The sequence below is a fragment of the Pyrus communis genome, chromosome 3 (assembly GCF_963583255.1).
Source record: "Pyrus communis chromosome 3, drPyrComm1.1, whole genome shotgun sequence".
NCBI classification, from domain to species: Eukaryota; Viridiplantae; Streptophyta; class Magnoliopsida; order Rosales; family Rosaceae; genus Pyrus; species Pyrus communis.
Window position 1 is genome coordinate 1713784 of NC_084805.1, and position 15056 is coordinate 1728839.

General features: G+C 37.4%; 2 protein-coding genes across 2 annotated transcripts; one reads left to right on the forward strand and one right to left on the reverse strand.

Moving 5' to 3' along the window:
• Positions 1–563: 563 nt before the first annotated feature.
• LOC137729918 (cytochrome b-c1 complex subunit 6-1, mitochondrial-like) lies at positions 564–4478 on the reverse strand. Its single transcript, XM_068468971.1, has 5 exons — positions 4339–4478; positions 4195–4226; positions 3031–3115; positions 829–918; positions 564–748 (listed from the first exon to the last, which is right to left on the reverse strand). Coding segments are annotated over exons 2-5 (210 nt in total). The 5' UTR covers positions 4197–4226; positions 4339–4478; the 3' UTR covers positions 564–715.
• Positions 4479–6751: 2273 nt separating this feature from the next.
• Positions 6752–14985, forward strand: LOC137729036 (uncharacterized). The gene is made up of 7 exons (XM_068467857.1): positions 6752–7343; positions 10046–10124; positions 11745–11896; positions 12809–12932; positions 13076–13261; positions 13379–13450; positions 13576–14985. The coding sequence occupies exons 1-7, from the start codon at positions 6916–6918 to the stop codon at positions 14398–14400; spliced, it is 1866 nt and encodes a 621-aa protein (XP_068323958.1). The 5' UTR covers positions 6752–6915; the 3' UTR covers positions 14401–14985.
• Positions 14986–15056: the final 71 nt, after the last annotated feature.

Below are 15056 nucleotides of genomic sequence, written 5' to 3' on the forward strand. Positions count from 1 at the left end.
TAAGAAAGAATAGGGCAAAAGAACTAGGACAACACGCATTGGATTGAATAACAATACATATTGTGCAGATTACTAATATGCATTTTAGTTTACGTTATTGTAATTGACACTTGTCAATCTATCCATTCTCGTTTCTTGCCGCGTCAAATATTTCTAAAATTAATTTATATGTTTTTTTTTATACAAACAATATAGTAAAAGAGGAAGCTGAATGCAAATTACTCCTGGAACAAGAGACAATACACCCAGTTGCACAAAAATTTCTCCAAATTCCCAGGCAACACTAGGAATTTTGTTTTAAAAGAGGAAACTGAATGCATAACGGGGTGAATATTTTCGACCTCAACTGTCAAAATATTGCACGACACACATCACACATTGCACTAGCTTCAGTCGTGTACGAGACACCATAGCCCTAGATTATGGTAGGCCTAATAGTAGATCTCGCAAAGATAAACCGTGTTATAGCATCATGCGCCCACGCACGACTAATACCCGCTACTCTCATCAATCAATATTTGTAAAAGAATGGTACAAGTTGATGGTAGGATGACAAGACCAACTCACAAAATTATCTTTTTATTCTAATTCAAGACCTCTCAACAAGATTTGAATCATGTTGCTGGAAACAAACATCGTAGCGCAAGTTAAAAATTCATATCCACTGTAAAGGGTAACAATTAAAGGATGGGGAGACCCTAGAACTTCAACTCAGTTACTTGAGCTTCTGAAATAACTTCGGCGCAACCTGCATTGCAGAAAACAATGCTCATCATCTGAGCGAGAACAAAATTTTCATATAGTATAACAAAATAAAATGAGACTTACGCATTTGTCAACACAAGATATGTAGTCAAAGTACTGCCCTGTGCAATGCTTGTCTCCACCGTCGTCACCTTCAACCCTCTTAACACATGCCTACAATAAATATAGAAGTTCAAATATTTCAGTACGATTACGAAGTTATGTCCATTCAAACCCATATGTGAAAAGCCCCTCTTTTTGTACCCGCTGAAGAACATATGAATATCAAAACGAAGACCTCCAATGGTCATAGCAGTCCATTTCCTTTTCAAATTTTGAAGAAGGAAACAAAGATGGAAGAAAAAGTTCAAAAACTTAACTCGTAACTCAAAATTATTACAGACACCCTGAGAGTCGAAAGCACTTCAATTATGGGAGGAGGGAAAAGGGTGCAAAAGGGGTAGAAATCAAGACCCTAGTAAGACATTTTTAACAACATAATTTCTAAGGTTGAACAATAACAGGTGCGCAATAGAAATAATTGCCTAGTCATCTACTCTTTGTAAGCAAAGATTACAAAAGTTTATTAAATCTAGTATAACAGTTAAAGTAGCTCGAGATTTTCCAATGTTGGCAATCATTTTGCTGATTATAAATCCACATATTCACTGCATAACTGTGGTAATGGAAACGGAATTACAATGTTCACAGAGCTTCATACAGCGCAATAAGTTCCAAAATTGTAAGATTCAATTTCAATAGCAAGTCCTAATATCAACAGGTTCAAGTGATACAGATTTTGATTGGGACTTCATTGTCTATGTAAGACTTGATCCCTTGAGTAAAGTTCGAATCTAAAAAACGCCCATAACCCACACCCCTTCAGATATAACAAAAATCCTTCAGTAGTATATGTTCTATAACTTTTGCCTTTTCTTACTTGAACTAATTTCATATGCATAATCAGAATAAAACAGTTTTGCAGTCCCTTCCCGGACAGGCTTACTCATTAGTGGACGAAATGATATAGCAGCTTATGAAGATCCTCAGAGTATGAATGATGTAAACTCATCGCTCTGTCTTTTATTTTTATTTTTAATATCCTTCCATTGAATATAAATTTCAATCTCTATTTCATAGGATATAAATATCTTATTGTCTCACTCTTTTTCCAACTCACACATAATCTTTCAATGAACCCCATATACCCTTTTGAATCTTCTCGTTTATATAATGCATAAATTTCTTCTTAATAGATTGGCTTCTTAAGATTAAAAAAGATAACCTAACAAACTCATTAAATATGTCAAAAGAGTTCGTTTAATCACTTATTTATCACACTGTTCTAAAAATCCCCGCCTAGGCGCTAGGCGGCTGGCCACTGCCCCGATTAATGCCTAGGCATTTGAAAATTAAGAAAGGGTGCCTAGACTTGTTGAGGCACCCGCCTAGACCGCCTAGCCTGTCCAAACCCACTTAGGCACTTGTCTAGGTCGCAACTCACTTAGACAGAAAATAAATAACTTTCATTTTGCATTTTATTTTTTTTCAATAAATTGTAAGAGACTTGTTGCATACTTAAATGAACACGCATTATATTTTTGTTCCCCATGGTTTCATTATATTCCAATGCTTCTTAATATGTATGTCATTATATTTTGTATTTTATAATGAAAGTATATATATTTTAAGTATAAGCAGACACTTATTTACACGAAATATAATAGATTTACTTAAATCCGCCTAGTCCGCCTAGGCACCTAAGCGCTAGGCCCCAACCCGCCGCCCGACTAGCGCCTAGCGTCTTTTAAAACCTTGATTTATGACAATTTGGATCTTGATCATCTGAGAGCCAACTTTCATGCTATAACCTTCGCACAGTCACTTTTTGTAATGTTAGACTGATACATATAACAACTTTACTATTACTGACTTTAAATTTGGTATTTATATATCATTTCCAAATTGCTTCCACAAATGGAAAAACATAGAACACTTGCGCATTCTAACTGTCAGACCACATGCAAACATATGTTTGAAGCCTTTCTAGTTTGTAATCCCCATTGTTAAAGAGAAGAAAGCATGGATATGGATAAAAGCCGTGGAACAAGTACAGCATAATACAAACAAGTAGCTACGACTATCTTGGGAAGAAAATTATGAACAGCTAAAAGTAAGCTAGTAATTTAATAAATAATATCGTATCCAACTTCAAGTTCATACGAACGCCAACTCCTGGTACTAGAAGTTGCAAGACAGATTTTTGTAATAGCAGCAGTACATTACCTGATATTCAATCAGAGGTTTTACACATTTAGGCTGGCAAGACTCCTCAAGATACTTCTTTTGATCAACAAGTTCCTCGTCCGCCCTTATAGAGTAAACAAAAGGATGGATAAATAAGCATAACTGTTTAAAGTTTATACTACGACATATAACCTTGACAAACACATTCTTGCTCTGACCAAAAAAAAAAAAAAAAAAAAAAAAACAAACACAATCTTGTGACAGCCACAATGCCTGACCAAATATTGCTAATGAACATTACATTAAGAAATTTTTTGTACAAATTTGCAATGAAATCACTTGTTCAACGAAACTCGATAGCTGCATTTTATGAAAATAGCATCATAATGTCTTAAAAGTGAAAATAATGAAAGGATCATAAATTTCATGGATTTGAGTTATCCACATGTTCAGGTAGATGCTAACCCACCACGAAAAATGTTTTGAATCCAAAAAAAGCAAAATAAAGTGACTAACCAACCCCTATTTTTGTAAATTCAGTTTTTTGTGTGTTTTTTGTGTGTTTTTTTCCATTAATAATCAAATTATTATCATAGGTAGAGGCTCGAGGACAAAGAGGTAGAGGAAGACCTTGGAAGACTTGGAAAGAGACTTTAAGAAAAGACTTGGAGTACTTGGATCTAACAGAAGACTTGGCACAAAAACAAGCGCAGTGGCGTTCTAGGATTCATACAACCGACCCCACTTAGTAGGATAAAGCTTTGTTTTTGTTGTTGTTGTAATCAAACTAATATCATTCCCCAGGGGAACAAGAAAAGGGGCTGGTGCCAACCAACCCACAATTCACAATCACACGCATTTTTTTACTTCTCATACAACCCTCTCAATTCCAGTCATCGGAACGAATGCATTGGTGAAGATCAATGAACAAAAATTGACAAGGGTGTGTGGGTGGTAAAAAAAGTTATGTGAATAGCACTACCCTGCGCAGTCTGACCATTGAATACCTCATCAAAAGAAACCATTCATTATCCATTATCATTAATTATTAATTATTAGAAATTTAGAAGACCAAGGAATCCCTTTGGTATGTGATTTCTTAAAATCCAAATTCCACAATACAATCTTCAATTTTTTCTCCAAATTCCAAATTCCAAAATTATAAAAAACGCAGAAGTAAAAAAAATCCAGAGAGATACTCACATTGAGAAGAACCGAAAAATATCTCAGATTTCCTGCATAAAAACAATGAAATAAAATTAATTAAAAAAAAAAACAATGAAATGAGTGGAACTTAGTTGTTTACAATTTCAGGTTAATTGCGAGGCCAAGAAGAAAAGAGTGTACCTTGTGATTGGAAGAGAAAGGTCGGCCTCGGAGCAATGGCTTTAACTCTAATCCCGCAACAGAAGAGAGAGAAACAACCGAGAGAGGAAATGGAAGCTGGAACTTGGACCCTCGTTACCTGAGATTTTCGAGAGCTGTTGAATGTGTCTCTCGACACTTGCCAACTATTTAGTCGTGGCCCACTCGAGCCTTTTCCTTTTTGGGCCTGGGTCGAGTACGATATTTAATACAAAGATATTTATATTAAAAAACAAAAGCTAAGCCAAGTAACGAATCGGTTATAATAATCTGGTTACAAACTTACCATTTACAAGAATTGAACTTAAAAACTCTTCGTTCACGTCTCACATACGAGTAAAAAGGAATACCATTAAGTGACTTTTTACAAATTTTGGTTCTTTAAATTTTTTATTTTTCTAGATTAAATTAGATTCTATGTGTCTTTACACAATTTAAGTGATTTCTCAAATAGGTAACGCCGTTTTAATCTTTTCACATGAATAAAATTTTCAAATACCCATAATAACGTTAACCAATTAAACAGTTTACATATTTTACCAAAAGGCTTAATCAGATAAATAATCTCCGTGGTCATAAGGTATTCGGAAGGTAGCCCCTGTGATAAAAAATTTCAGATTTAAACCCTTGAGATCTAAGTCTGTTAGGATTTATACCAAAAATTGAAACTTCCGTCATTCCTCCGTTAGTATCGTGCATGTGAGTGTCGCATGTGAGGATAAGATGGTTATTTCATCCCCCATTTCATCCCTTCCATGGTCACTCTCCATTCATAAACAAAGACATCAAGAACTAAAATCGCATCCGGGTGCGCAACTGAATTCTTTAATTGAACAACTAATTGGTTTTTTGCCTTCTAGTTTGTTCTTTTTGTTTCCTTTTTGTTGCCTTATCCCCACTAAGAAGGAGATCGACTAGAAAAAGAAAAAAATTTCAAGCATAATAAGGAGGAGACCGACTGGAAAGAAAGAAGAAACCGACTGGAAAAAATTATAAAAAAAAAAAAAAAAAAAAAACCTTTGAAGTGTAATAAGGAGGAGACCGACTGGACAAAAGAAAAAACTTTCAAGCATAAAACCGCACATGATGGATACGATTACGAACAAACCATTTTCAAAATAAACCAATCACCTAAAGTTATCAAGATTGCAACAATACTTGAGTATATTGGTGTGACTTCTCCCTCAATTCTTCGCTTAGCCATCGATGTGGCTTTTCAAACACAAACCAAACTCCAATTTCAATAAACGAATTTTGTTCGTGCTTTAGAATTGGGAACGTGAGGGTTTTAGCTAAGCTATTGGTATGCTACTAACTATGAAATGACCATCTTATCCCATATATGAGACTCACATGCATGCTACTAACGGAGGAATGACGGAAGTTTCAATTTTGGGTATAAATCCTAACAGACTTAGACCATAAGGGTTTAAATCCAAATTTTTTTACCATAGGGCTATCTTCCGAATACTTTATGACTACGGGGAGTATTTATCTGATTAGGCCTTACCAAAATGCTTTTATCATCTTCCATTACTTTTCGGTACGCTGCTTCGGAATTCGCCGGAGTTGAGGCAGTGGTATGGCGGGAAAGATTGCAACTGGTCGGCTAGGTGGTGGTTTAACTTGTTGGGGTCGACGACATTGTTGTGCTTGAAGTTAAAATTGAGAGTTGAAAATTGTGGTGAGTGGTGGGATGTCTTGTCAAAAGGAGGCAGCTTATTTCAAGTGAGGGTTTACTCTAAAGCAAGTGGTGACAGGATAACTTTACGAATGGTGCCTAGTTGTTGTGCTAAAATCTTTCATGTTTCATCCAAACAGTTTGATAAATTACACTAGAGCCTCAAAATAACTGGGCTGTTATATGTTTCTTTCATCATATCCTTCCAAAACAAAATGAGGTAGTGATTTTAATACACTTTTCTTATTTATTTTGCAGTTAAAATGAAACGATTATGTAAAATGTCAGATAAAAGATACAATATACATGCTTTAAGCTCTTCATCAATCGCATTAGATGTCATTGTTGATCATATAAACAGTCAAGTTTAAGAGCAAATATATACCCTGTCGCAAATGTAAAGAAAAAAAAACCTTCCGCATACACGAAAGTACGTTTAAAGTAGATGGTAAAACAAGTAGAAAAGATTCGTTCAACCGGAAACGGGTTCTGCTTTGCTACCATGAAAGGAAAGGTATCACTGGCCACTCTACTGTTAACTTCTAATTTTACTCGACACTCCAAATTGACAAAAGTACCCTCATATATATTAACCGTAAAACAAAACTTCAAGACCTTGATAGTAAATTTACTAGATGGATCAACTGCTGTTGTTGCTGCCCTCTACGCACCGTTTCGCATCGTAAATGGGCTGGAATTCGTTGTCTGATAATTTCAGTCGTTGTTTCCGTGTCTGGCTTTTGTACCGCGTAGCCCTCCCATCGAGGGTTTTGAATTCCAATTCCTCCTCCTCCTCCGCCTTCTTCAAATCTCAAACTTTGCTGTGCGATTTGGAATCGGAACCCTAAATATCGAGCCTTGGATCTTAAAGGGTTCCAATGGTGGATCACGAGGAGGAGGACCTCCGAATGGCACTGCGGATGAGTATGCAGAATTCACCTCCGGAGCCCAAGCGTAGCAAGCCCAGGGACGGACCCGCCGGAGCTCTGGCTGAGGAGCCGTTGGAAGTGAAGACCCGGAGACTTCAGCGGGAGCTCATGGCTGCTGCTGCTGAGAAGAGAATGCTGGACACCAATACGTGTCCGCCTTCGGCTTCGGCTTCACCTAGCAAAGTGTTGTCGGGGTCTGCGGGTTCCGCTTCGGGTTTGGCTCCAAAGGTGGCGACGAAAGATAAGGAATTGAGCTTGGAGGAAGTGAATTTGGGAAAGGGGTTGAGGGAAGAGGATGCAAAGCAGCTGTTTTCGATGGTTTTCGGGCCCGAGGTTACAAAGGGCATTCTTGTGCAGTGGAGTAATCAGGGAATAAGGTGTGTATAACATTCAACTTGTAATTGTGGCTTAACTTTCATGGTTGAAGTTTCAGTCTTTTACTGTAAAGTTTGTGTATTTTGATGCAATAGTGTAATAGTTCAGTTGGGATGGGATTGGGAATTCGAAAATGATTTGTCTTTGTAGAATGCACTAGGGTTCTTGTTTTCTGATGTTCAAAGCATTTCATTTGCACTTTATGTGCAAGTAAGCTGCAATATCTTCTCAAAAGTAAGCTGCTATATCAAAAAGTTGATAACTTTAGCGGGTCTCTTAGTCACTTTTATATTGCAGAAACATACGAAGAGAGATGGGTTATTGTTTCATTCAAGAAGCTAGTTTACGTACTTAGTGCTTGCCCTAAGGGCTAGGGTTGCTTTCTCTGTTGGTTGAATTGGCCACTAGGTAGAATTAGGATGGACAAGCCTTAAAAAACACACAACAGACCAGACACGAACAAAAGAAACAAGAAAAGGGTCATGATTAGAAAGAACCTAAACATCGAAGGCATTAGTTCCCTAAAGGTAAGGTCAGAAGGGAGTAAACGTGGAATGTGATGTATCAGGCATAGGGGTGGGAGCTGCGTTATCACAAAAAGGTCACCCCATAGCGTTTATTTATTTATTATGAAACTGTATTAGTGAGAACAGAAACAAGTACCGCCAGAGTATTTATTATAAAATCTGCATTTAACATAATTCTAAACACGCTAATTGACTCTTAACGAACAGCTGCTTTGGAATCTTCCAAAATAGAAGAAAACAAAATATCCCGAAACTCTGTGGACATTGAATCACAAAGTGAAGACCAATCTCTGACTTTTATCACATAAAAGCTCTTCCCTCTGCCCACTGTGAATCTCCCATATCCGTCCATGGTCTCACTCTAAAATTACCTTAAACAACACTGGCACACAATAACTTCATAAAGCTTTTTCCTTGTTTTAGCCATCCAAATCAAAGAAGCGCGTTGGAAATTATGGAAAGAATACACGAAAGAACCAAAAATTATGCCACCTCATTCTTGGCTGTGTGTTGCATCCAGAGTAAAAGCCTATAAGATTCTTATCTCCCAAAATGGGTATGTACTATTGGGTTGGGTTAATTGGATTGAATAATAAATGCCCGTTGGCATTCCAACCTTCCTTCCTTAACCTTCCTGCACTGGGCAGGGTTCAACCCTCATACACGCTCTCGCGACTTTGCACACACCTGTGTTTTTGGTGCGACTTTGTACACACCTGTGTTTTTGGTAAAAGTCGCCTCGGCCTGCTCACTGCAACCCCTTTGTGAGTGGAAAGAAAAAGGAGGTTGGGGGGGGCGGGGGGGGGGACCCTTCTCCTGAAGTTACAGGGCTCTTTTTCCTGGTCACCTTCTACTATGTGATTTAAATGGTGGAGATCATAATATTCTGATTTTTACTCTGGATGCATATGATCTAGAGTCTTTGCCTTCTACTGACTGACCTACAATCTTCTCAAAAGAAAGCAAGAAGTATATTTAGAAGAAGATAATCATACATTCCCTTAGGAAAAGATAGCAAAGAAGTGAAATCCCCAAGTTCTGATGGATTTAGGTTGTCTTTGATTGCTTTTGGTGGCAGAATCCATCGAGGGAACTTGTTTCTCTCATTTACTTGTTCTTTTTGTAGACCATTCCACATATAACAAACAGGGTTGGGAATATATAAGTTGATAAAAAGTTTAAGCTTACTTGTGATGACTGTTGTTAAAAACTTGGTCGTCCTCACAGGTCTTTGTTACTTTTCCCCATGGCACCCATCGCATACTTAGGCAATGAGTAGATAAAAATATTCACATAGCATGAGAAAGCTGACATGGTTGTAGACTTTTAGTAAAGCTTTAAAACTTATGATGTGGCAGATTTTCTATAGAAAAGTATGCATGCTATCCAAGCAGCTGAAAAGCTAGATTCATATTTGAAATAGAGTATGGGTGTTGGGCCATGGCATTGGTTATGTATATGGTTGGACTCATGTTAAACAGACAGAGATAGTAACTTAAGAATGAGGATACTGATACATCTTCCTCATGATATGTTTTATGATTTTGCTGATAATTTAATAGGGACATATAATGACTAAAACATGTCGATGCGTTTCCAGAGTGTTTGTCTTTCATTTTTCTTTTAATATTTTTATCTTTACACTTCTTGGAAAGTTTCAAGGGCCCTCTGAGATAATACTGAATGGATGGAAATTTTAGTTCGTCGAGTTATTCTTTTCTAGCTAGCAGAAACTCTATACTGGTTCCAAAACTCAATTCACTGAAACTATGGCCTACCTGTTTGTTTCTAGTGTGTCATTGGATTATTTATTATTTTTTCAGGTTATGGAGATAAAAACCTTCAGATCTGGTCATTCTCCTACTAATATACATATGCTGCCACGATTGGTTTACAATATAATTTATTCATCAGAAGACAGTCAATTTAAATTTACTCTGAGTCAACTCAAGAGTTCTGTATTCTTATAGTTTTATGCTTCTCTACTCAAATACTTATGTTTCTTTAATCTTTATGCATCATCCCATTATGGCACCATAATTTGTAAGTTATCGGAACTGCTTCTGTAAGACACAGGTTTTGGACATTTTAAAATTACATCTGGAAACTTTTGCCTCCATATTTAACAAGTTTACTGAAATCACTTCTCATTTTGAATTTCATCACATCTTTAATAGGTTTAGCTCTGATCCAGAAACATCTATGGGTCTAGTGCAGCATGAAGGTGGGCCCTGTGGCGTTTTAGCAGCCATTCAAGTAACTTCCTGATTTCTCGACATAATATGTTATGTGTTCCTTTTAATATGCGGTGTTGCTCAAAATTATGTGATTTGAACTGCCTAGTGCTATCAATATCTGTCTTGCTTTATCAAGGACTCCTTTTGTGCTTTGAAGAATCTAACTCTCTTCTGGAACTCTTATTTGAGAATTATTTTCTGGTTGCAGAAGTTAAAATTTGTGGAGTCTGACTTGTGCATTTTATAAAATTCTGGCATTAGCATTCAGGCATTAATTTTATTTTAATAATTTGGGAACCAGCTTTAGCTTTCATTAGACTCTGTCACACAACAGTGGTTGCCTAATCGAAAAGAGAAGCTTTTTTAAGGTAATATCACCAAATAATTAATAGTAGGCTATTTGTCTGTCTCGTAGTTACTAGTTATGATGGACAGAAAGTAGGAGTTGTGGAATAAGGGAGGGAGAAGATGAGACTACAATAGGGGAAATGATTGGAAGTTATAAAGATGTGGAGTAGAAGATAACGATTTTTCTTGATTACCATTTTAACACCGTTTCTTTTACGTAACACTCTTTTTTTTAATGGAAGATTGAAGGCCTTATGGTTTTGGCAAAAGTTTGACATGACTAACTGAGATGATAACTGTGTGTTTTTTTATTTATTTATTTTTTTTTTCTGTGTATTAGTACAAAGATTTTGCACTTACTGCTGGTGGATTTATATTTTCATTTTACCATCACAGTTCAGCTAGCACTGTTGACAGTTTACTGCCAAACTCTATTGGACCCAGTCACAAAGAGTGGTTATAAATGGTAGACAGTTGGAGTGATAATATGCTCTGGCTCAACTATACTGTCAGCAAATTGGTAGTAACTCATCTAATGATTAAAAGTGGTTGGGGTCGATAGATTCTTACGCAGCCCAGTGAAACAAGTCATAACATTAGATAATCTTTCTCTTTTGTTTCTTTTCTGAGTTAGCAAACAATAGTCTGTCAGTTTGCCCACTAGAGGAAATTTGCTTACTGCAGGTGGGGATTTGGGCTGAGCCAAACCATGGGCCAGCCATAATTAAGTATCAAACTCGCCAGTCACAGGAGTCGAACTTGAGACCTCCTCCTTATAATTGAAGGGGAAATACCACTAGAGCATAGTACTAGTTTCCAATTTTAAACCTTGAATTAATGCAGATGGGCTAGTGGTCTATGTTGTAGTAATGATGCCCTTTCATGTTTTATAAGAAGGTTGTTAAAAACTTAGGTGGTAGTTGACTTGTTGAATATTTAAATTTTTTTCATGCATTCTCATAAGAAGTTTTTACTACTCAATTTTATTGATGGAAAGAAATTACGACAAGAGGCACAGAAAGATTGTATTAAGCCGTTTATCCTTTTTTCTAGTTTCTATGTTTCATATGAAGACTTGGTTTTTTATTTTTATTTTTTTGTGTTGCTTTTGAGATATTTTTCTGTCATTGTAATTAGACATGCCCCCAACCCCTAGGTTTAATTGATATTTTCTTCAATTTATTAGTATTATTATTTAATATTTCTTGGTGCTTTAAAAAAATTATTGACTTGACAGGCATTTCATGATTCTCTTTTAGATGGTAACAGTATTTTCTGTTTGGTTGTGCAGGCATTTGTTCTCAAATACCTCCTTTTCTACCCAGCTGAATTAGGTAAAGTTGCACCAAACATGCATCAAAATACGGGTTCAAGGACACCGTCTAATAGTCAGTGTGTTGCATCGAATAATTTTGCCTCTCTTACTGAAGATGCAAAAGCAAGGTGATTAATCATTGCATGATAATTTATATGTTGGTTGAAGATGCATATGCATTAAGTTATTCATTTTGCAGTTAACGCAAGTCGCAGACACTTTCTGTACATCCATTCTGGTTTACTCACTTCTGTGGCACATTATTTAGCTGTAAACACACACTACAAACTTTTCCTCCTTTGTAAGCTCTCACTAATTTCACTGTAAACACACACTACAAAGTGTGTTTGCATAAATACACTACAAACTTTTCCCTCCTTTGTAAGCATACACTAATTTCATTACAAACTAGTATGGAGGCTAGCCTGGGCGGTTTTTTGGGATAGGCTACCAAGAAAACGCCTCTGCCCAGCTGGAGCGGGCTATAGATGGCCAGGGCTTTTGGGAGGCGCGCCTAGGCACCTGAGGCATTGTTGAGGCACCACCTGGGCGTTTGAATTCTCTTTATTTGAAGAATATCCCAAACAAAAACGACGTCATTTTGGGCAGGGGTTTTATTAAAAAAAAAATCAGTTTAATCTGATCAAATAAAAAGCACCCTAACTTACAACTAAAAGGGCAAGATAAGAAAGCACGATCCACTCTCTCCCCCAAACTCTTACATAAATACACCAATGTGAGAATAAAAGGATCCCGGCCTATGTCTTTGGAGTAGATTGCTGGTGTTACCTTCCCATGTACCATCAACCAAGCCAAAAACCATAACCTTGGATGGTATCTTATATTCCAAATCAGGCTGAAAGGAAGAAAAATCGGACTGCCTGATATGTGTCTCAACCCCGTTTGAAATAGGATTTATAAGAAAATAACTATGTTGATTCATGTTGGCAATTTGAGAATCTTTTTCATGATTGATGATTAAAATTGTTTGACTCATGGGAATTCACGTTGCTGAAACCAACACTTCGTCCTTTTGACAGCGTACTTATTAGAAGTATGGGTGAGATATTGTTCTTATGTGGAAGCAATAAAAGGGCGGTGATTGCAACTTTGAGTGTTATTGGAGATGAAACTGAGAGGGCTGACGACAACCTGAATGATGAAGTAAGTGAACTGGAGCTGGTGGATCATACACTTCTTTTTTTCTTCTCTCATGATAGGAATAATGTATGATTAACTTGCACTATAATTGTATATTTGCTTTGAATTAAACTTTCAACCTTTGTGTTTGTGCTGTCATTTGACAGGTAATAACAAAGTCACTTGAAGGTCTTTCAATCGAATCAGCTGCTGATTTGCATAAAGTGCTAAGAGTTAGCACTTACACAACACAAGAAAGTGCGTTTATGGGGCTCCAAGCAGTGCTTCCTGTCTTCCAAAGTCGTATGGGGGCATTGCTTTTCCTTATTTCTGCTTTACTTTCTCGAGGACTGGTATGTTAGTAAGCTTGCAACCTCTTTTGAAAACCGTATACTTTACTTGAGTCTTCAGTAACGATGCAACACTATTTTTTTTAACTAAACTAGTTTATTGAACTTTGTCTACTGCAGGACTTGGTACAATCTGACAGGGATGACCCCGGCCTACCTCTTGTAACTGCTCCATTTGGGCATGCTTCACAGGTACAGTTCCATGTGAACGAGTTTTCACTTTTTGGCCCAGTGCTTCAGTACGTGATCCAATTGCTGTTCTTATTATGAACTTTGGATTATGGTTCATTGTTCTACCCTTGTATGTTATGGTACAGGAAATTGTGAACTTATTGCTCTGCGGGCAGGCAGTCCCTAATGTTTTTGATGGAAAGATGGATTTAGGTGGTGGCATGTCTTTAAAGGGCATATCCAAAACTGTGGAAGTTGGATTCCTCACTCTGTTAGAATCCCTAAATTTCTGTAAGGTTGGTCAGTATTTGAAAAGTCCAAAATGGCCAATCTGGGTAGTTGGGAGTGAGTCTCATTATACAGTCCTTTTTTCTCTTGATACCACTGTCCAAGATGAGAATGAATTGGAAGGAAGGGAATCACAGATTCGGAGAGCTTTTGATGCACAAGATCAGAGTGGCGGTGGTGGTTTTATCAGCGTGGAAGGCTTTCATCAAGTCCTTAGGGAAACTAACGTAAAACTTCCAACTGAGAAGGTTGACCTCCTCTGCAACACAGGATTTATTGTATGGAGTGAGTTGTGGCAGGTCATTTTGGATTTGGACAAGAGCTTGGGAGGCCTGAAGGATTCAACTGGATTGATGGGTAAGAAGGTGTTTGATCTTTACCATTTTAATGGAATTGCAAAATCTGACCTGAATGGAAGCCAGACAACCTCTGGAGGCGATATGCCAGTTCAAAGACCTAGGCTCACAAAATTGAGGGTGTCGGTACCTCCGAGGTGGACTCCTGAAGAATACATGACAGATGTGGTAGTGTCCTCTGCTTCTAGTGGTAATGAATCTGGAGGGAAAGTCACAGAAATCGCTAAGCCGGAGCCTGCTCAGCATGCGCCTCTGGTGGACTGCATAAGAACGCGCTGGCCCCGTGCCGTCTGCAATTGGGTAGGTGACCCGCCTAGCATAGTATGAATTGATTGTGAATCTTATTTGGGGATCGTTAGCTAATGATGCAAGCTAAAGGGATGAGCTTGTGTGGTTTGGAGTGCCACCATTAAGGTACGAGGAGCGTTCATCTATTGTTTTCGTCAGTCTCAATACACAGACACTGTCAATGGCGTCCTCTGCATGCTGAAGCTTCAGCAATCAATTCGGTCTTTGGGGAAAAAGATCGTGTAAGTTTATTGTCAATCCAAATTGTAAAATTCATTTATATAATCACCTTTGTTGTTAAGTAGAGGAGTTATCAGTTCCTGGGAAGGACTTCAATAAACAAACATCGACGACGTCGAAATTATTCTAATGATTTTTACTGCATTACTGCTGTTATACAGTAGCAAGTTTTCCTGGTCTTGATGTGTTGCATATGTGTTCTTTTCTCCTGAACCTTGTTGCAAGGTTAAGGGCTTAGCTATAAGCTTCTTTCTTACTTAGTTCCTCCGAACTATGAGGTATTACTGTTCTTTCTAGTGCATTAGTTAACTGTAACAGCAATTGAATTAGAATGTGACTCCAAATGTTTTATTGTTATCTAAAGATCATCTTTAGAAAAATTCATTTAATTTTGGTGACCGGTTAGTCATCAGTTTGGATCAAACAAGTTAAACAGGTTATCATGAGGATATTAC

What these genes read in the sequence shown, in the direction of transcription:
- LOC137729918 (XM_068468971.1), bottom strand. An exon ending in AACCTCTGATTGAATATCAG is followed by an intron (nt 919 to 3,030) that starts GTAATGTACTGC and finishes TATTTATTGTAG; the next exon opens with GCATGTGTTAAGAGGGTTGA. An exon ending in TATCTTGTGTTGACAAATGC is followed by an intron (nt 749 to 828) that starts GTAAGTCTCATT and finishes TCTGCAATGCAG; the next exon opens with GTTGCGCCGAAGTTATTTCA.
- LOC137729036 (XM_068467857.1), top strand. Translation starts at nt 6,916, where the DNA reads ATGGTGGATCACGAGGAGGAGGACCTCCGAATGGCACTGCGGATGAGT. An exon ending in CTTTACTTTCTCGAGGACTG is followed by an intron (nt 13,262 to 13,378) that starts GTATGTTAGTAA and finishes TGTCTACTGCAG; the next exon opens with GACTTGGTACAATCTGACAG. An exon ending in CATTTGGGCATGCTTCACAG is followed by an intron (nt 13,451 to 13,575) that starts GTACAGTTCCAT and finishes GTTATGGTACAG; the next exon opens with GAAATTGTGAACTTATTGCT.